Source organism: Mus pahari, chromosome 5 (assembly GCF_900095145.1).
Source record: "Mus pahari chromosome 5, PAHARI_EIJ_v1.1, whole genome shotgun sequence".
NCBI classification, from domain to species: domain Eukaryota; kingdom Metazoa; phylum Chordata; class Mammalia; order Rodentia; family Muridae; genus Mus; species Mus pahari.
The window spans coordinates 34190224-34212794 of NC_034594.1; the positions used below are offsets into that span (position 1 = coordinate 34190224).

Genomic DNA, 22571 nt, shown 5'->3' on the forward strand with positions numbered 1-22571 from the left:
CTCTGTAGACCAGGCTGGCCTCGAACTCAGAAATCCGCCTGCCTCTGCCTCCCAAGTGCTGGGATTAAAGGCGTGTGCCACCACGCCCAGCTAAGATTATTTCTTATTTGGTTCACCATCTTAAATATTTGAAAGGGCTGGTGGTATAACCCAGGGAAAGAACATATACTTAACTAATTTATATGTTAAACTCTAATGTTTAGATGTCCTTGTTCTAGAAAAGAAGCCATTACCCCTTGCCCAGAATCAAATGCACCACTGGGGACAGCAAAGAATCCAACAGTTGTCATGCAAACTCATAAGAATCTTCCTATGAATTTAAGAACTACACAAGCTGGGGGACCACACACCCCTCTTCCTTACAGTAGGGTTCATTGTTGTAGACTTTCTGAGCCTAGATACCTACAATCCACACATTTTCAGAATAAGACATTCCTCTTCCGCAGCTGCCAAATGAGCATTTCATGCCCAGGTTAGGAAGAACGGTGCCTAATCTCATCACCAAGGCTGCATTCACTTGGAGTTATGCATTGGTGGGTATTTTAAACACAGGACATATATTTATGTGATAATGATGGGAACTACTGTGTATGTCAAATAAATTCCAACAGATTTCCAAAGAACTTGAAAGCCTGGGCTTGGCAGCTCTACTTGGCATTGAGCTTAACAGCAGAAAAGAAGAAGGAAATGGTGTGTAATAATCAAACCTAGAGAGAACTGGGAAGCCTGGGGTAGGGGAGATCCTCCACTCTGAATGAGAGAGATTCCTCGTGTGCAGTTTCTAGGAGGCAGTATGAAAAAAGCATAACTACTCCCACCCAGCTCTACCCAAGATGAAGCACAAACAAGACTATTTTTACTTTCTATCCACGTCTGACGCAGCGGCATAGTGCAGAGCTGTCCGTCCCCAGTCGTCTGTTTCATTAACATTGGCTCCGGTGGTCACTAATGCTTTAATACAGTGGAAATGACAATTTGCAGCTGCATAGTGCAATGGGGTTCTAAAAAAAAAACCAAAAAAACAAATAGTGACGACAGTTATTATCATTATGACCATTTTACTTTCCTTAGTCTAGCAAACAGACTCATCACTAACAGAAGCATTGACTGTAGTAGTCTTGTTTCCACTCTGGTGTGTGAAGGCTGAGGGAAGCTAAGCTGAGTCTGCAAAGACATGTGGCTTCTCTCAAGGCCAGCCTCAGTGGTGCTGTCTTTTCTTTCTACTCCTAGTGCTGACCCTGGGTTAGAGCTAAGCCATTTCTTGTCCATGGCAAGATTGCCCCATGAAGAACCATGCAGATCATCTTCATTAAGACCATTCTTAGATACTATGAGGGAAAAGGTAGGGTGTGGTTTGTAAGAGGTAGGGCAGAGAAGAGAGAACAATGGAGTGTATAAAGTATGTACTATGTACATGTATGAAATGTTCACAATGAAATCCATCATTTTGCATTAATTAGAGTAGGCTAATGATTTTTTTTTAACAGACCATTCTTAACTCTTATAAAGCTTCTTCTAATTTCTGGTTGAGTTCTCAAAGGACCAATCCCCACCTATGACAATTCCATTTTAAATTCATGAGTCTTTCTACCATTGGCAAAGGCTGGATTTCTCAGCCTGGAAGTGAAGGCTTTCCTGAGCTGTCTCAGGTCCTTCTACCCATGCACATTATGAACTTACTAATGAACACAAACTGGGTGACAAGGGCACTGGATCACGTTCACACCTCACCTTCACTCATGGACACTTCTCCCTTCCTACCCACCAAGCCGCATCCACCCTTGCTGTTCAAGAAGCTAGTTCTTCGAATGAGAAATGGGAAACATTTACTTATTTTTAGTTTCAATTATTGACAGTCTTTTTTTCTGGTATGACTAGCCAATATCTTGGGAATAATAACTAAATAGAACACTAAAAATTAACTTTAGCTCAGGATTTTTTTTATTAGTTTTCAAGTATTTTTTTCATTTTATAGACAACTTAGGGCTCTTTTACTGGTTGATTTCTCTCTTTTTGTCCAAAAGGAAGAATTACAATTATAAAGCTATAATATTTTACCTTTTGGATTGCTTTTAATGAATGGGACTGAAAATGGCTAGGCATCGGCAGCTTAAGGACAAAGAGGAAGCTAGATGCAGGGACATTTGCCTATGACCCTAATACTGGGGAGGTTGAAGCAGAAGAATTGTGAGTTCAAGGACAGTTTAGATTACAGAGCAAGATCCTGTTCAAAACTAAATGCAAGGTCTATGGATGTAATTCAGAACTAGAGGGCTTGCTTAGCATGTGCAATACTGTGCTTTGATTCACAGCAACACAAATACACACACACACACACACACACACACACACACACACACACACACGGTGGGGACAAACAAGAGAAAAAGAGAGGAGAAGAGATGGGGGAGGGAAGGGGATGGAAAAGAGAAAATGACAGTGTTTGTTTTCAGGAGACTCGACAGTCAGATGAGGAAAAACCCCACTAGTGAGGAGAGGTTATAGAGTATTCAGAGTGATAAGGGACACAGAGGAGGGACAGTCCCATAAAAATTACAAGACAGTTTCACTTTATCTGCAGCTAGGAGTCAACAACAAAGAGCTGGGGGCAAGTGGTAAAGGCTTAGAAGGAATTTCTAGAGGGAAAGAGTATGTGTATATATACACACCTACATACAGTCATATGCCATGTGTCATGTGTATGCATCCATACAGAAATATATGACAAGCAGGATGTGTTTTAGGAAGTGTAGCATTAGGTGGTTTTGTCATTGTATGAATAAAATCTAGGTGGTATAGTCTAATACATATTTAAGATATGTGGGACCACTCTGGCGTATGTGTTCAAGTATTGAGTTAAATGTTGTTACTTGGTACATGACTGTGTGTGTGTGTGTGTGTGTGTGTGTGTGTGTGTGTGTGTGTATGTCCGTCCACGAACTAGCTGGCATCATGACAGTTTGACTGCACGAGGGGTTATGAAAGTAAGAAAAGTTCTATGTTCCAGTGGTGGGTTGTGTTTATTTCATATTGCAAATGACTATAAATTTATCTCAAGATGAAATGCCCAATACAGAAAAGAAATTCTATAGCTTTTTTGGCCATATTTTAAATTTTTAATTTTATTTGTGTGTCTGTGTGTCTGTCTGTGTGAACGTCTCTGTTTGCCTGTTTGTCTCTGCGCCTGTCTCTGTGGGGAAGTCTCAGAAGGCATCCCTAGACTTCTGGCACTGGAGTTACGTAGGCAGTTGTGAGCTACCAGACTTGGGTGCTAGAAACTGAGCTCCAGTCCTCTGCAAGGGCAGCATACACTCTTAACTGCTGAGCTATCTCTCCAGTCCATACTTCAAATTTGGTGCGCTAAGCTTGTTTATTCTGCTGTTTTTCTAAAACATATCCAGGTAGGCAATTTAAAAGAAATAAAAAGCAGCTGAGGGAATTCCTAACTTGTGTTTCCTGTCAGCGTTGTTGATGTTTCCCTACAAGGAAGGATGCCTCCTGAGGATGGAGTCACCCCAGTTGTCCCATGGTGATATCTCAGTGATGAGAACAGGACTTCTCCATGGACTAGTCCATATTCTCTTTTAGGTCCTTGAGGCAGGTCAGCCCTGTGTACCTACCTCCCACATTTGTCCTTTTTGTGAAAATCTGCTCCGCTGCTCTGCAAGAGCTTTATGCATTCTACATTGCTAGAAAGACAGGGAAAACATAATTAGTATGGTCAGGGTTAATTACTAAGATAGCTTCAGACAGAGCTGCTTTCCACAGACTATGGGATGAGATGAAGTGAGACCCTTAGATCCAAAATTCCGCTAATAAGAAATAGCCTGGACAAATTCCAGGAATGTTGCATTGTAAAGATCTATATTTCCTTTCCCAAAACTAGTAAATCGATAAATGTAAGGGCTTCATGGAACATTTTCAAGCCAATGACTAAGAAATTTAATGGTTACTACATGATTAAGCCCTCTGGTGCTAGCCTCATCATTTATCCTAAAGTTCTTTTTCAAAACGATCAGGAGTTTATGAAACCACTTCAGCCTCCAATAATGCCGTGTCACCTTTAAACAATGAGACAAAGTGGCTGAGCACTACATTTTATCACAGCATAATAAATCCCCACAATAACCATTTCAACTCGATACTCTTTAATGGAAAAGAGACAAGCTGCATTTCCCTGTCTTTGTAACCCAGGTAAAAAAGTGTTCTGGACCAACACTAAAAATAATGTAGCAGATCGGAGCACAGTGATCATTCAAAGCAGCTTAGTCATTCACAAAAGCCATAAATCACTCACAACAGAGAACAAGGACCCACTGAAGTAAATTTTCCTCTTGAAGGGCATGTAGCTAATATTCATTCTAATGGACATTTCAAATATAAAACCAGCATGATGTGTTGCCACTTCCTGGGCAGGTCTCATATTAGGCATAGCCATCTATCACCATTCTAAACCTGAAACGCTAAGAAGTGGCCCAGAACGTATTGTTTTTATTATAATTTAAATAAGAAAAATGATCCTATTAATGATAAGCCTGAGCAGGGCTCTTGCCTTTCTACATCTACCCTTCATAGCTGCTTTTCTCAGAGAGCGAGATACAAGAGCCACAAAATACATGAATTTTAAAAGGTGCATATGAATTGGTACAGCACACCGGCTAATACAGAGCACCCATCTCTTATCGAATGGTGGATGGAAAAGGAGCAAAGATACAGGTGAATTCAACCTGTGTGGTTCATGACTCTCATTTGGTTTGAGGACTGGGGTTGGGGGAAGTGGCTTCTTTTTAAAAATACAGTTAACTTGTGCTCACTTCAGCAGAATACTGTTACTCCATATAAGATTTAGTTTATGACTCCAGAAGGGACCCATGGAAATAAGGGCCTTACTGTTTCATGGTTCATTCACCTCTGATAAATAGGCAATGTCTTTGGTAATACACATGATAAATGGAGAATTCCTTAAGTACTTGGAAACTGATTTAAAAACCTACACCTTCCCAATACAAGGTCATCTAAGAGACACTATGTCTGGTCAATATGTGATCATATATATCAACAAGAGATTGATCAGAGCTTTGATCTAACCATTGATATGCAAGAGAAAAAAGCTGATGAAACAAAGCTCTTTACTACAAGAGAAAATGCAAGAATTAAATCACTCTTTTATTTTACTTATATTTTATTATTTTATCTTTAAGATTTCCTTGGCCTTTGTAAACATTTAATCTTTCTATAATTTCAAAGCTCATTTTTATTACTAAATATCTATAAATGAGCATAAATTGATTCAATCCTTTACACATACTGTTAATCACCACCTATTAATTGGCAATAAAGAAGGGAAAAGTTGAGAACAAAGTTCAAATTCCTTTCTTTTGGTATAAAAGATGCCAAGGAGATATCCATGTTGTATAGTCTGAAGTCTCACAGCTTGGGGGTTGTGGGGAGATAAAGGACACAAGGCCCATGAGCTACCACAGGATGGACTGCTTTTCTTTGGAAGCACAAAATATGAGTGATGCGGAAATGGAGCTAGTGACACTTGATATTTGGTAGAAGTGATTGTGACCCCATTTACCAAGGAAATTGCCTTCGGTTCACAGGCAATTCATGTCAATTAAGACATATGAAGTCATCAAGTCATGAAATCACTGTCACTCAGAAGTACTCACCCTCCTGCAGCAGCGGCGTGGAGGCACGTTCTTCCAAACGTATCTGGGGTGTCTATTTCAAAGCCTGCAGACAGCACGTGCTCATTACTAAACAAGGACACTATGCTATACTTTTGTCCTAGTTAAACCACAAGAAACACCGCAGAGACAGAAAAATCAGTTAGTAGGAAAACCAGAAGGCAAGCAATTGTAGTCAGAAAGAGGTTGTCATGGAAACGGATGGTAACTGCTTAGGCTTGGCAATTTTATAGGAAGCACCATGAAGTCGAGGAGGATTTTTTTTTTTTTTTTTGCATTCAGCCCGCGGTGAGCCATGGCCACATTTTTCAATCCCAGGATAGAAATTTATGAAACCAATTTGAGATAAGTAGGGCAGGGGACAGGCAGACAGACATGTAAGAAACAACCCTAACAGGCAGGACTGGACATGTCCTTAAGTGCGCCCCGACCTTCCCATGGGTCTGAGATGTGGGAAACGCTGTTATGCAGAGATTACTCTTAAGCGTGCCAAAAGCAGGGAGACCAGAAGCCACCATATGCAAAGTACTTAGAGAAAGAAATATGCCTCTGGGATAGCTAATGAATTCATTCATAAACAATTTCACCCTGCAGGCTTCTACCACTCTGGAAAGCCCGGGAACTTCTTAATATATGGAGATTGGCAGGAGCGGGGATATGAAAGATCAGCAAAGCTCCAAAGCAGGCTGGTTCCAGACAGCTCCGCATTAAAAATATATATATAAAAAATTAAACCTTCTTGGAAGGGGATCTGCCTTGATGATGCTTCAATGCCCATGGAATTGGATGATAACATGATATTTTCTATGACTGAAACGTTGGAAGAGCAGACCATTTTCTTCTGTTGAAAAGTATTAACTGTTAAGTCACCAATTTAGGCCTCAAACTTGTTTTGTTTTTTTTTTTAATTTTTAATTTTTCTGTGATTTAAGATTCCCAAATGTAAGCTCTGGCTATTGCCCACACCCAATTCAGAACCACAAAAACATCGGACAAGACTCTCATTCTAGGTAGCCTCACTGGCATCCAGTTAGTTTTGACTCTGAGGGGGTGCCAGGAGCTGTCTCACGCAAGCAGGTATGGAACCACCTCACTCTGCCAAGGTAGGACAATGGCCATGTGCAGCCAGCCACTGAGACCAGACACCTAAAGCCATTTGACTCATGGACAGGACACATCAGGCCTGATCGCTGGCACAGAGTCACTTACCAGATGATAACAACTTCCGGCAGCAGTCAGAGTGAGCATTTAGGGCAGCTAAATGTAGGGGGAACATGCTATGGATCCCACACCTAAGGAGAACAACAACCATTCACAGTAAATGATCCCCAAAATAATTACCCCCTCAAAAGTCCTCTGTTAAAAAACTCCCATAAGGATCCCTGAAGTAATTTTGTCATTTTTTCCATTTAATAAATTATTATACAACCATTTTCTACCTTAAAACAAGATGACCTTGGTACTAAAGCCCATAACCACAGGGATGTGTGTCTATGTATATTTGTACATATGTATTGTGGACATATGTATGTATACACATATATTTGAAAAAAAGTGTTTCACATGAAGAGTCAAACATTATTACCCTATTGTTTCTTTCAGCTTAATTGTTGGAAATCTCATTAGTTCATTCACTCATTCTCTTAATCATTTATCTATCTGTTCAACAGGCTGTAAGCCTAAGATACTGTGCTTACTGCCATAGCTAATAATGCTAAGCAACCTATTTTATCTCTTGATTCAATAAATATTTACTATTGATCTAATATGTGTCCCTGTTATGTTAAGAGCTAATAGTGGTTGTGCTACAAAAAATAAAATGTTGATAAGAGTAACTGTTTACCTTTTGTAGGCAAAAGTTCGTCTTCCTAATGACCCATGCTGATGTACACCAACCCACATCACTATACTAGTCACAAATGCAGGAGTAATAAACATCCCTGAGCACATAGTTCACAAACCTAGCATGCTTTTCCCTAAAAGTTATGACAAAAAGAATCTAGAAAAGAATTTAAGCCTGACATAGGAGCCCCCTCCTCAGGACAATCCTGGAAGAGCAGGCAGTTCCTGCCTTTAGTTAACGCTCCTCTGAGCATCCCTCTCCACCTCTCTTTGCACAAAGACCCAAAACCATACGCCTTACTTGCTTCAGAACCAACAGTTTCACCTGCACCTGTTATGTATCCATAAACACTTCATGTAGCAACTCATTTGAACCAAATAATACATTTTAGATTTGTGAGTTTTCTGCACAAGCCCTGCAGCATCAACTACCCAGGTGTACTCTCAGACACAAGGCAGTCCATTCTCAGATTTCATGCTTCATAAAGGAACACATATCATGTGAATTTGTTAAGCTTTGGTTGTAAATATTTTCTTTTCCATCCCAAGTTATTACTTAGTACGTGTGTGAATGTCTGAAAGTAGACACATTGCCACAGATAATTTTAGTCTTTGGTGTTTTGCAAAAGACCAAGTGTCATGAATGAGCCTCTCTTTCTCTTTCCATGTTGGCCTCTGCTGGTGTTTTCTTCCATTTTCTGTTCGTTTTCCTTTCCATATATGGAGATTTCCAACCCAGTGTATGCAATAGCTGGCATCCATCAAGAGATGTAATTTTCCAGTCTTCCAGGCAACAGCATGTGAAGGAGAGCTGCTTGTAATTGCCTCTCCCGTCACTTATCCACCCCCCATTACAAGATTCTAAAAGGCAATTGCATCAATGATAATCTGGATGCCCATGGAAAGGAGTCAAAGCATGGGAGGAAAGGTTCTTATTTATGTGACTATTTATATTGTTCCCACTTGGTTTAATAAAATAGTACTTTTTTAAAAATTATGATATTCTGTAAAACTAACTAAAGGAAACTTGGAAGCTAAATTATTATATGTTACTATCATATAATAATTTGATTTGTTTGGGGGAGGTTAAGCAAAAATAAATGATTAATAATATTTCTGGACTTTTGAAAGAGGCTATGAAGACTGTATGGAAGTTTAAAAATGAATAGACTATTTTCTATGACATTTTTAAATTTCTAAAGGAATGTGTCTGAGTCAAGACTGCATTTCTTATGATGCCTTGAATGAACCTCATTTTTAAATATATACATTCATATATATATATATATATATACAGACATGTAGAGATACACAACATATTTTATAAAGATGATAATATATATACATGCATATACACACAAATGATCAATATATTTTATAAAGGGGTACTATATATACACATACATGCTTATATACATAATACATATATGTATATATAAACAATATATTTTGTGACAAAATATATTTTATATAGAACAGAGCAAGCATGAATTAGAGAAATAACAACAGCATATGTAAGACACTAGATAAAACAGAAAGCAATAGTGTAACAATTGCATAGTATATTTTATAACCTAGTACTAATACTTTTGATCAATCTTTCCACTTTCAGTAATTTATCACAATCTACATTAACTAATTTTTTTCTTTGACACTGCTACTTAGAAAGATAAAAGAAATAAAACTACTCTGATTTGGACTTTCTAGCAAAAATTCTGTTTGTTACATTATATCTTTTTCTGCACTTAGTAAGGAGTCATTTCAGGGCACGGTTTGATAGTATCAGTATAGGTGCCATTATTATTGACATTTGAACTTGAATATGACACTGATTCATAAGTCAAACTATATATCAAAGAAGAAGAGCAGAATTCAGAATCTCTGAATAATGTAGAAGGATTTTAACATTTGCAAAAAAAAACATTCTTTATTGTAATAAAACTACTCACAGAGGAACAATTTGGAAATCTTTAGTAAAAAATCTGGGCATGGCTGTCATAGTTAGGAAAGAAGCCTTGGTTGTAACTTCAGGCACACATTGAGGAGAAGTGGGATTAAAACTGCTAAATCACCCTAAAGTTAACAATGCATAAGTTACAGGAAAGAGGAGACCAATTCCAGTTAAACTGCTGCATTTGTTTGGCAAGTCATAAAATTAATGGAAGCCATTTGAATTTAGCTATTTCTAATTTAGCAGTTAGCTGGCAGCTCCTATTCAGCTACTCCAAAATAAATGAGGTCTGAAAGATGTTCCTGTGGAGTGCTATCAGAGGAGAAGGGGCTTTTGTACTAGAAGAATATTGGGGTCTTTTTAATTTTCCTCCTGTATCAGGGGATGTGTTTGCTCCTTCCTATACATAATGTACTGTAGAACTTCTTTTAACCCTCTGCAGTAAAGAACACTGTGTTTAAGGAGATGGAGTCAGAAGCCCTCAGTACTAGCTTTGCTGTTTCCTAACTACTTAATGATTGGCAAGTATATAATAGCTCCATCATCTGGAACTTAAAGAAAATTACAGTGTCTACATCACAGGGTAATCAGAAGGACTTGCTAGGCTTAAAGCACACAAAACATGAAACAAAGATACATTTCTTAACTTAGAATGGAATCATTTTAACCTGACTTGTTCTCAATTTTTTTTTAAAGATCAAAACTTTAGAGGAAAGCTGTCACTCCAACCATTCTTGCAGGCATCTGTGTATAGCTGATAATGCTAAGATTGGTTCCTGCATTTGCAGCCAATAAATGCCATCAGTGGTTTGAGTAGCCCAAACACTCTAACATGGCTACCAAGGTTTTTTCTTGAGTGGCCATTGCCCAATCTACAGAGACGCTAGATTCACAGTGAACATCTTTGCACTCCTCCTGAGAGCCAAGCACATGCAGGACCCCTGTCTGACACTTCATCTTTCCTGCTGCTTCTAGTAATATTTCTTAAACTTGTTAACACACTCTTGAAGGTCACTGCAAATACCTTTGGGATCTAAGACATCTTCTGGAAGAATCTTTTCTTTTTAATAATAATCTAAAAACTAGAACTAAGGCACACTTAGGTTCATCTGAATGACATTTTTTTTTCACTCTGTTCATGCCAAACCTCTGTGTTGGCATTGGCACTTCATATTACCTGTATTTGTATAACATCGTTTGATTAGAGTTGTCATAGGACAATGGGAAAGACAAAAAGCTAGCTCTAATAGGCACAAACTGTACCTCAGCCTAGGGAGGGATGAGGGCACTGAGCCCATTGCCCCATCACATTGTTTAGACTACTGCAAAGCCTTCCTCCTTGCAATACACACTGAGTCCTCAAGGCTCAGCAGCTCAGCCGCCACAGTCTCACAGAGATGGTGGTTTGTCATTGCACGGCCTGAGGCACTACCACACACGCTATCAGACTGGCAACGGACCACATGATGGTATACTGGATCTCTAGACCCAAATGGCCAAGGACAGACTCTCAGTTTCTACTCCTCACTGGCTCTGTGAGCTTGAATGGTGGTGCTAACCACAGAGCACTTACCCTATGGAAATTCTGTGACAGTTGCTTGTAGCCTTTAGAGTGGTGCCTAGCCTAGGTAAGCACTCATGGTTGCTTGCTACTATACTGCTGTTAAGTTGAGCACTTTACACGAATGCTCTTGTCTATGTGCATACATTTTACAGTTTTTAAAACATTCATTGATATGGTAACCTCAAAAATGTAAGAAGTTGTAGCTGGGCTAATGCTTATTATTCAACTAACACTAATGAAAATAAGTTTACACTGAGGATCTGAAATTCTCTCACCACCATGACCTAATTAACAGAAGCTCATCTCAGTCTTAGTTGATCCCAGCTTCTTCCCAGAAGCCAGTCCTGGCCTTACAAGACAGGACTCTATGTCCGACGTGTGTTCTTATATCCCAGTGGCAGCGTTAATTGCTCTAGTCACATACTTAGCTTGTAGGATAGTCATTGTTAATGTAATCTGTCCCCAAGTAGATTATATGTTTCTTGAGAGCAGGAGCCTATACAACCCCAGAGCTGGCACGGTGGGTGACAAGAAGCACGCAATGATGAAGTGTCACAATTGGTTATCTAAGTAACTGCGGGAACTGTAATTCCGAAGTGATGGCTGCAGAAAGAACTAAGGGCATAATCAGTGAAGTGGAGGGGCTTGGCTAAAAGTAGATTCCCTTTTATCTTGAGAGACACACACAGCCAACACTGTTAGCCAGTGCTTCCTTCCTCTGCAGGTCCTCGGCCTCATCCTTGGCCTACGACCTCATCTTTTTTACCCAGGATACTTGGAAGAGGCTGCCAAGTGTTTGCAATCTGGATGGCTTCCAGTCTGTCTGGATGGCTATCAGAGGATCTTCCTTGCTCACAAACGGGACTGTTAAGACACAGCCCATCCTACGCCCATTTATAATCCCTTAACAGCTTCCGAATGCCTCCAGATAGAATCCAATTCCTTGGCAGGACATATGAGATCCTTCTAGATTCTTCTTCCTCCATTCCTCCCTCATTTCTTCCAACCCCTTCACACATGTCAGGTCGCCCAGCCCTAGGGCTTTCTTCACTATGGTAATATGCTTGTGCCCTTGTAGAGGGGAGCTACTTTCCATGAAAGGGCTTTGTTTATGACTTGCTTCCAGCCCCCAACTCATTTTTCCTCTGCTGGAATGTCAGGTCCTCTGGAAGTGCTGAAGAGTGTATTTCCCCAACCCTTTTCAAAGCCAGCTGCTCCACAGTAACAAGCATAAGACTGCAACCATTTGCTCCCATGTGACCTCCACCATCACCAGGCCAGCACCCAGGAGGTCAGGGGAATCTAGTTCAACACAACAATTAATGAAGGTGAACCACTGGAATTACAAAGCTATGTGTTCCTTAAAATTCACTTCAAAACATCTGACCCTTGGTGAATTTGATAAAGAACGCACCAGGGCTACCACCAACCATCTTAATTTTGATTTATTCTTTGGCAAGATGTTTAATTATATTATACATATTTGACAAATACAGAATTCCTAATATATGTTTTCCCTCCTAAAAATTCAGTTATGGCTATCCACAGCCTCTCCGTTCAAGACTAACCTCTGCCATTTAAGCATTTAAGGTACTCTTGAATTTATCTCTATTACATATTATTAGGTAATAAAATAATAGTTAACATTTATTGATAGCTTACTGTGTATTGGGTACTGTTCAGAGAGCTTTACAAAAATATTATCATTTTAATAAACTTTCCTGGTGTATTTAAATAGCTTGTACTCATTCAGATCTTACCAGAGAGCTTTCCTGGTAATTAAGTCATTTAATCTTACTAACAAACCCATAGATAGGTACCATTATTACTTCTATTTTTCAAAGCACAGAGAGATTGAGCAACAGGCTCAAAAATCACACAGTTCCAAAATGAAGCAGGTAGAAATGGAGCCCAGACTAGCCCAGCAAACCTGGGTTTCCAAGCTCCACACAGTGCCGCTGGGTAGACTGTGGCTCCCAGGAGTATCTATGGTCAGTGGAGGAGTTACAGCCCCCATAGGGGTATGCCCGTCCATCTCTGCTGCTCTCCTCCTCCAGTGGGCTACTGCCACCCTCTGCTCTGCCCGACTCTCCTCCAGCCCTTTCGCACACTCCTCACACACAGCCACACCCCACTCAACCTAACCCCCAGAGCTGCCCAAGTCTCATCTCTCTTCAAAAACCTCTACCACCACCTTAGAGTTTTCCCTTTCCTGTCAACTTCGACAGCATAGACACCAAGCATTTTGCCATAGGAGGCCTGTTTTCCTTTAGAATTCTGATTTACTGTCTTCTTTGATGGGTCTTTGTCATAAGTGAGACTTGAGACCAACAAAATTGTGAGCTCTTTGAAGATGCAGGCAGGTAACTGCTCATGAATCTCCCTAAGAACTCATCCCCAGACCCAGAGACACATTTTTGCCATTTGTGTGGAATTAAGTGCGAAACAAAGTCACACCACCACATTTCTCCATGTGGCAGATGGACTTGACTGTAGGCTATAATGCTGTTCTTAAAACTGAGCAAAAACTCTGAGTAAATTTGAATTTTCCTGGTTATCTTTCCTCTTTAACGGTGGATGCTGAAACAAACAAACAAACAAAAACACTAGAAAGCAAAACTAATAAAAGAAGCCCAATGTTTCCTAAGAGAAATCTGGCAGAATAGATCTGGTTCTGATGCAGCTAAAACCAACTGGTGCCTCCTGGGCTATGTCATTGAAGCGCCTTCCTTGATTTCAGATGTAATCTGTGCTTAGCATAACGACACAGATCCACCTTACCCTGGATAGATGGGTGCCCTGCACTGTGCGACAGCCTCCCATGCCAGCGCTCACTCCCACCCGCGGCAGTTAGGCCACTGCGTTTTCCCAGTGACCTACTTGGCTGTGTCGGCTCCGCTGGTGATTAAGGTGTTAATCAGAAGCTCGTGGCCATATCTTGCAGCCACATGGAGAGGTGTGTTTCCATCCTTATCCACACAGTCGATCTCACCTCCTGAAAGAGATTTTAATACAGCACCAGGCAAGGCTTCAGGTTCATTTGGGTACCACATCCTGCCAGCCAATCGTTGGGAACACCAACTATTGATTTCTTGTCTACCCCAGTGTGCATCCCTGCGCTACAGTATAAAAATGACAGGGAGATGGCTCACTTTCCAAAACTGCAGCAGTGCCATGTCTGCAGAAAGAGATGTCTATTAGAAATGCTGAAAAATCTATTTTGTCTCAAGAACCTAAAACTTTCTGGCTCTAACTGAACAATAAAATCAAATTCCATAAAATACAACTCGGGAGACTTATGGAAATTACCTCACACAAGCCAAATGAGACAGAGCAGCCAGGGAAAGATTTGTGTAGTGTGGTGACCCAACTTAAAATGTGGATGAGAAAAAAGTCATGAATTAAATGCCAAAGATGCCAATATTTATTATAAATATCTCCATAGTGACCTGCAACCCTTTCTTTCATATAACATTTTCATTTTCCTGTTTTATTTTGCATTGTTTTCTCCAACTTTTTATTTCACACTTCCCTTCCTGTTTGCATGGAGACAACAGGTCTAGTTAGCTATCAGAAGAAGTGTTCGAAATAGATTAGATATTGTGGCATTTCTCCTGCATATAAGTTTCCCTTAGGAGCAAACTATTCTCAAGCACAAAGGCTTTACTGAAGAAAATGAACATTGCTATAATTTTGTGCAACTCTGAGGACTCTGACAGCATCTCTTTCATACCTTACTCTGCATTTTGCTTATTTAAGATCCCTCGCACCATTAAGATCTTTAGAAATGAAGCCATGCTTTGTAGGATATCCTAAATCTACGCCTTGCCTGATGGTTTCCTCTTTAGAATCCCACTAAACGCACTGGCAAGGATACTCCAGAGCAGATGGGGGTCTTTCCATGGCACTTCCCCATTACATGCTGGCCGCGCTGTTCTGATGCTGGAGGTATGATACAGTATTATACGCAACAGGCACAGGGTTTCAGGGTAGAAAGATGATGCTACTGATGGTGACTGTGTAACACTTGCAATCCCAGCACCAGCGAGTGCCCTTAATGGTACTGAACTATGAATTCTTTTTAAATCCATATATGCATAATTTTACATGCATTGGTATTTTGCCTGCATGTGTATAAGTGAGGGTATTGGACTACCTAGAACTGGAGTTATAGATAGTGGTGAGCTGCCATGTGGGTGCTGGGAATTGAACCTGGGTCCTCTGGAAGAGCAGACAGTGTTTTTAACCACTGAGACATCTCTCCAGTCCCAAACTATTAATTCTTTAGAAATAGCTACAATGGGGATGTTTCTATTTTATATTTTTCTACTTCAATTAAAAAAAAGAAAATTGATATTGAACTTGAGTTGGAAGAGGCGAGTCCGGTCTTAAAATGGAGGGCCATGATCCAAAGGAACCTGAGCAGCTGAGGAAGCTGTTTATTGGTGGGCTGAGCTTTGAAACCACAGATGATAGCTTAAGAGAACATTTTGAGAAATGGGGCACNCTTACAGACTGTGTGGTAATGAGAGATCCCCAAACAAAACGTTCCAGAGGCGTTGGTTTTGTGACCTACTCTTGTGTTGAAGAGGTGGATGCTGCAATGTGTGCTCGGCCACACAAGGTTGATGGGCGTGTGGTGGAACCAAAGAAAGCTGTTTCTAGAGAGGATTCTGTAAAGCCTGGTGCCCATTTAATGGTGAAGAAAATTTTTGTTGGTGGTATTAAAGAGGATATGGAAGAATATTACCCGAGAGACTACTTTGAAAAGTATGGCAAGATTGAAACTATAGAGGTTATGGAAGACAGGCAGAGTGGGAAAAAGAGAGGATTTGCTTTTGTAACTTTTGATGATCATGACACAGTTGATAAAATTGTTGTTCAGAAGCACCACACTATTGATGGGCATAATTGTGAAGTGAAAAAGGCCCTTTCTAAACAAGACATGCAGTCTGCTGGATCCCAGAGAGGTTGTGGAGGTGGATCTGGCAGCTTTATGGGATGTGGAGGAAGCTTTGGAGGTGGTGGAGGAAACTTTGGTGGAAGAGGTGGCTATGGTGGTGGAGGTGGTGGCAGCAGAGGTAGTTATGGAGGTGGTGATGGTGGATATAATGGATTTGGAGGTGATGGTGGCAGCTGTGGTGGTGGTCCTGGTTACAGTGGTAGAGGAGGTTATGGAGGTGGTGGACCAGGACATGGAAACCAGGTGGAGGATATGGTAGAGGAGGAGGAGGATATGATGGCTACAGTGAAGGAGGAAATTTTGGTGGAGGTAACTATGGTGGTTTTGGAAACTATAAAGACTTTGGAAATTATAGTGGACAGCAACAATCAAATTATGGACCCATGAANGGGGGCAGTTTTGGTGGAAGAAGCTCAGGCAGTCCCTATGGTGGTGGCTATGGATCTGGAGGTGGAAGTGGTGGATATGGTAGCAGAAGGTTTTAAATAAAACAGAAACAGCTACAGTTCTAAGCAGGAGAGCGAGGCGTTGTCAGGAAAACTGCAGGTTACTTTGAGACAGTCATCCCCAATGCATTAGAGGAACTGTAAAAATCTGTCACAGAAGGAATGATGACCCATAGTCAGGAAAGTTACTGCAGCTTAAACAGGAAACCCTTCTTGTTCAGGACTGTCACTGCCACAGTTTGCAAAAAGTGCAGCTATTGATTAATGCAATGTAGTGTTAATTAGATGTACATTCCTGAGGTCTTTTATCTGTTGTAGCTTTGTCTTTTTCTTTTTCTTTTCATTACATCAGGTATATTGCCCTGTAAATTGTGGTAGTGGTACCAGGAATAAAAAATTAAGGGATTTTTAACTTTTCAAAAAAACAAAAAAAAAAAAAAAAGAAAAGAAAAGAAAAGAAAACCATCTGAGTACTTAGATAGCCCTGCCAACACATCCTATAGGCCGCGTGAATATGTAATTTAATATGTTATCTTTAAACAAAACTTTTCCACAACGATTTCCCTCATACAGGGAGTAAGTATGCATGCAAAAGCCATCCGACTACTGTGTACTTGCACTAGTGCCTTGATAAATAGTTGGTACATTTGATTCTGCTTTAAATTTTTAACTAGATTCAATTTAATGTGTTTTATTCGTACTAAAATATTTATGCTTCACAAATCAAAATTATGTATTTTTAAAAGCCTCATGCTTAGGAGATCTCTCAGATGGCATAGTGGTTGCCATGCAAGCGTGAGGGCCTAAATTGGTTCCCAGAACCTGTGTAAAAAGTGGGCACTGTGGCATGCACTTTCAATCCCAGCACTTGTGAGGCAGAGACAGGGCTCACTGGCCAGCAACTAATTAGCAATCTCCAACTCCCAGTGAGAGACCCTGCCTCAAAAACTCAAGGTACATGACTTCTAAGGACTGACACTCATGGGTGACCTGTGTTAGTGTGTATGAGTGTGCTTGTGCTTGCGCTGTGTGCATGCCTGTGTGCGTGTATCTGTGGTTGTGTGTATACACATACGCGTGCACACACACACACACCCCTTCCTATTGCCCCATTTCACCCTCACAGTTTTCCTATAGTAACCATTTTCATTAGTTTTAGCATATGCTTCCTGTGTTTCTCTGACAGTGTCTTTGCTAACTATACCCTGGAACTCTAGTTGAATGGTCACTTCTTAAGGACAGCCTTAATATTATGCAATTGTGTTGTTCCTCCTGCCTGGATCAACTAGCTTAGCAGACTCATATCCTCTGGATTGGGTTGTAAGCAACATTTTGCTATTACCAGGAACACTGAAGTGAAGACTCTCATGTGTATGTATGCTATTTGCATTTGTTAAGAAAATGGATGTGTATTTTTGTTGGGTTCTGCCAACTCTCCCTCTGTAGGTGCTGTGTAACTTGCATGCTAACCAGCACTGAATGAGTGTGCCTCTTCTCCACAGACTCAAGCTTTTGAATACCTGCCATCTGATGGCTGAGAACCAGCATCCCAGTGGGATTTCATTTGCATTTATCTTATTATGAAGGAAGTGGAGCATTATCTTCTGTTTCAAGGGACATTTGTTTATCTGAAAGCATTTTTCATGACTTTTGCCCACTGATCTAAATTTGTGTGTCTCTGTGTGGGCTTTTATTCGTTTATTTTCAAAGGAGCTAAAGACTTTTTTGTTGTGGGAGGGACTATGTATTTACCAGTAATACATGCTACAAATATTTTTGTCTAGTCTTCCTTTGTCTTCACCTTTGTTTATGGTGTTTTCATTCAGTTAAAAGATGATAAACCGTTTCCTTTATTGCATTTGTATTGCAAGTAGAAAGGCTTTCTGCACAGCCTGGTAGCAAAGGAATTAACCCATTGGTTACTGCACTGGAAGCATCTGTTAACTTGACATGGCTGGCCCATCTGAAGTTTATTTTAGTGTCTGTGATGTAAGTTGTCTGACTAAATAAATGTTCCCCAAAGGTCTGTAAGAATTTGTCTGAGGAAAAGGCTCGACCAATTCATAAGGACAGAAAGTAGATTAGTGGTTGCCAGGATCTGGGGAGGGAGACTGGAGGATGAACGCTAATGAGAATGAGGTTTAATCCAGGAATGATAAGAATGTTCTAGAGTTACATGTGATGATAGTTGTGTAATCTTGAGAAAACACCCAAATCTGCTGAATTGGATATGACTTAGATCTCAACTTAAAAAATAAAGCCTAAGGGACAAGGATGCTCAGGCCTGGAATCTCAGGACTCGGGAAGTTATGGCAAACGAATGGTGAGTTCAAGGCTAACCTGGGTTAAATAGTGAGTTTTAGCCTGGCCTCAGCTACATAGCAAGACCTCATTTCACAGGAGGGAGGGAGGGAGAGGGGAAAGGGGAGAGGGGAGAGAGGGGAGAGGGGAGAGAGGGAAAGGGAGAGACAGAAAACTTTGAGGCCAGAAGAGAGATACAGGAGATGAAAGGGTGAAGTCAAGTAGGGAGGACTGCAGGGAGGATGAACCACGATGGGTGCTCATGCTCATGTAAACAAACATACTCATTAACTGCACTTAAAAATACAAATATCCAGTATTAGAGCAGTGAAGAGTCATTCTAAGGTTAGCTTTCAGTTATCCTGTTTAGAAATAATCTCTGCATCATTATGGAAATCTGTACATTATTGAGCTATTGGACCATGTTCATAGATAACAGGTAAAGAGTATATCTTAGTGAAGGACTATGCTTGACCAAATAGTTACCTCACTCACCAGTACTGTAAAAATGAAAACTAAAAATCACCAGTCAACCAAGTCCCACCACCTTTGACCTTATTTTCATTATTAATTATAACATATTATATTCATTTTTCACAAGATATACTAATATTAGTATATCTAGTACACATACCTAGACACACGCACACTGTATTTCCCAAAAGAAGAAATGAAAATATATGAATGAATGACTTTGATCAAGTTATAAAGATATATTTTGTTCTAAACAATGGATTATTGATAAAAATAATCAAAGAAAATATGAAAAAGAGAAAAGAAATTATTCTTAAATGTTCTGATTATAAGATTGTATTGATTATAAGATTATAAGATAGTATTTTCTTTCATTTTTGTGAGTGTGTGCATGTTCATATCTGTGCATCTGCACATAACTATGTGCATGTGTGTGTGTGCATCTGTGCATGTGCATATGAATGTGTGTACATGTGTAGATTATATGTATAATTTTCCATGGCTGAACTTACATAGTGCAGAAATATTTGTGTCTTGCATTCTCCCTTAATGCTGCATTAAAATATTTCTATGTGTTATTTTTTCACTAATATAGCTATAAACAGCTATATAATATCTGTAATTTGGAGCATTTACTTAACAAGTCCCCAGTCACTAGATATTAGAGGCTCTTTCCAGATTTTTGCTATTAAGGAAAACAGAAGAATAAACATCTTTCTGAAGACTCTTCGCCCTGCAGCCCACTTCCACCAGCAGCACTGTTAGACACAGAACCTGCTGGATCTAAAGTCTGCACCTTTAAAGGCTCTGGATAAGCCATAGACAAACAGCTTCTGAGAAAGGCGGTGCTGGCTTACCTCCCTGTGAAGTATTCTCGAGCATTACCTCAGAGTCTTCCTGGCCAGGCTCCAATGTCTTGTGATAAAAATATTATCCCCCACCCCCACCCCATTATCTGCACATCTCTTCATTCCTACTTTGGTTCATCCCAACCAAAATATCACCAAGGTTGTTTGTTCAGGAAGTAATTTTTTTTTTTTTTACTGGATAAGTATATTTTTAAAACATGGCAGTTGGTAACAATCTTTGTAATAAAATAAAATGCTAAAAAGTGTGTGGCTCTTTGTGAAGGAGGCAAAAGCACCAAAAACCGTGCTTATCACAGAAAGATCCGAGGGATTTCCCTCGGTCTGAGAGACTTGTGTGTCTAAATCTTTACTTGAAGAATCAATTTGCTGCATATGTGGCTGAGAATGTAACACTGTTTACAAAAGGTAACTCCTCTTGCCTTTGACCACGGCAGAGAACTATCAAAGGCTGCCTGAATCTAACACTGCTCTCTGACTCAAATCTGCGTCTCTCTGTGGTGGCATTCATTTTTAGAATAAATCATTCAAACAAACACACTATGCTCATTCTTATAAACATAATAATTATGTATCTTTCTACATAATATATATGTATATATGTGTATATATATGTATGTATGTGTATATATATATGTGTGTGTGTGTATGTGTGTGTGTGTGTGTGTGTGTGTGTAATTTGAAAAGTTTTACCAAATTGCCAATATAAATTCTGATTAGGGAGATCTTTCAATGATTTCATTTTGGTTTGCAGTAAATGTAATTATTTTGTAATCACAAAAATGATAAAGTTAATTTAATTATTGTGATCATCTAGGGACTAGAGAGAGATCTCACTGTGGCCTGATTTTAGAGGCTTCCATTTAAATCATCTTTATGACCCGATAGTATTTAGGGCAGCCATTTGGCCCCCGTTGTTACCCAGCACAGTTCAGAGTATAGATATCCAAGGACCTGAGCTGTGGTCTCTCTGAAAAGCTCAGCCGTGAAACTGAGCCAAGGAAACGGGGAAGGAGATGCACAAACTTTAGAGAAGCCTTTGTTCTGGACACCACTACACAGCCCCACAGGCTTCCGAGCTGAGAGCCACCAAAGGTTTCCCAAGACTGGCTCGCAGCTAGGTCTACCATTCTCAAATATGCCAAAGATGGAGAAGAGAAAGACGATGGTGCAAGTATCAACAGGGTAGGATACCGCAGCTGTCTGAGTCTGAAAGGTTTCCATGGATGCTGTCATGTTATAAATCTGTTTAAAGGATAATTAGCATATGTATATGCTTTTGCTGTCATTTCAAATATATTTTAGGGGAGCATCATAACAATTGAAAAGTAAGAGAAATTTTGCATTTGCATCTGAAAATACGTTTCTATTAAAATAAATCCTCTGGATGGGTGAGCTCTTAGTTTATCAGCACTTGACAGACATTTCTATTTCCACTTGAAAATCTTTAATCCTTTCTCAGAGTATACCTTAAATTATACATTAAATGTCTTTTTACCCTTCGTCTGAAGGTTACAAGTTAAACGCAGCAAACTGATCATTAATAATCAGTGGGTAAAATAAGCTTTCACCACATGAAAGGTGTGCACGGCATGTTCAAAAGGGACTATCAGCATTCATCTGAAATTAGCTTTTCATTGCACAAGCCAGAACGGACATCTTCAGTTGCTTCAGAAGGACTGTGAGCCAAAAGGTCAAAAATCTCAAACTGAGTCATCATCAGCTGGTACTTCCAGAAGCTTTAAAAATAAAGAGAGCCTGTACCAGAAGAGTCGAAGGCAACCTCATTTATGAACTGTGTAACCCACTGGACAGCCTCTGAGGCAGCTGCCTTGTGCCAAATAGCTGGACCAAATGCCCCTGATTCTACACAGTGTCCTCTTTAAGAGTCCCCATCCCTCTCTTGCTGTGACAGGGTGGCTTGCAACAAGAAACAATGTGATTTGAGCCCAAGTACATTTTGTTTTTTAAGTAGCAAAGGAAAAGTCGTGGCTTTTGTACTTGTGTGTGTGAGTGACTGCCTTCCCGAAGTTGAGTGATGCTGGAGGAGCCAGGTTTTCATGCAGACTTAATAACCCTGGCTGGGATCAGAAGAGGAGAGTACTCTACAGAGGCAGAACAACCACGCAGTCTGAGATCAAACAAACATACAGAGGACATTCCCCAGTGTGCAGATAACCGTGACCCCTCGTGATAGAGCCTCCCAGGTCTGACACAGAGCAGTTTATGTGAGTGATGACAAGCTCTGGAGATGGACACCAGGCCTGGGAATGACCCTCTGGGAAAGCAGGGTCTTAGCCAGAGCAGGATATTTTTTTTTTTCAGAAGGAACAAAATAAACAGGAAGAAAGAAAAAAAAACTTCCTCTGCTCCCTAGGAACATTTTTCAAATGCCCAGAAAGGTCAAATGGAAGAACTGACAGTTCTCATGGACGTAATAAAAGCAGAAAGAAAAAACCCCACAAAGTTGT

At 40.1% G+C, this 22571-nt stretch overlaps 1 protein-coding gene and 1 pseudogene across 4 annotated transcripts in view; one reads left to right on the top strand and one right to left on the bottom strand.

Moving 5' to 3' along the window:
• Positions 1-22571, bottom strand: part of Ankrd44 (ankyrin repeat domain 44) — a 277518-nt gene that overhangs the window by 84280 nt on the left and 170667 nt on the right. For 2 of the 4 annotated variants that reach the window (XM_021197304.2, XM_029538308.1), the window contains exons 10-14: positions 13931-14045; positions 6903-6985; positions 5676-5739; positions 3621-3689; positions 861-1001 (exon numbers count right to left, since the gene is read on the bottom strand). In XM_021197304.2, the coding sequence (XP_021052963.1) occupies positions 861-1001; positions 3621-3689; positions 5676-5739; positions 6903-6985; positions 13931-14045 (472 nt within the window). Of the gene's footprint in view, positions 1-860; positions 1002-3620; positions 3690-5675; positions 5794-6902; positions 6986-13930; positions 14046-22571 lie in introns of all 4 variants that reach the window. The other 2 variants (XM_029538309.1, XM_029538307.1) reach the window with 1 other exon arrangement.
• LOC110321191 lies at positions 15444-16505 on the top strand (annotated as a pseudogene).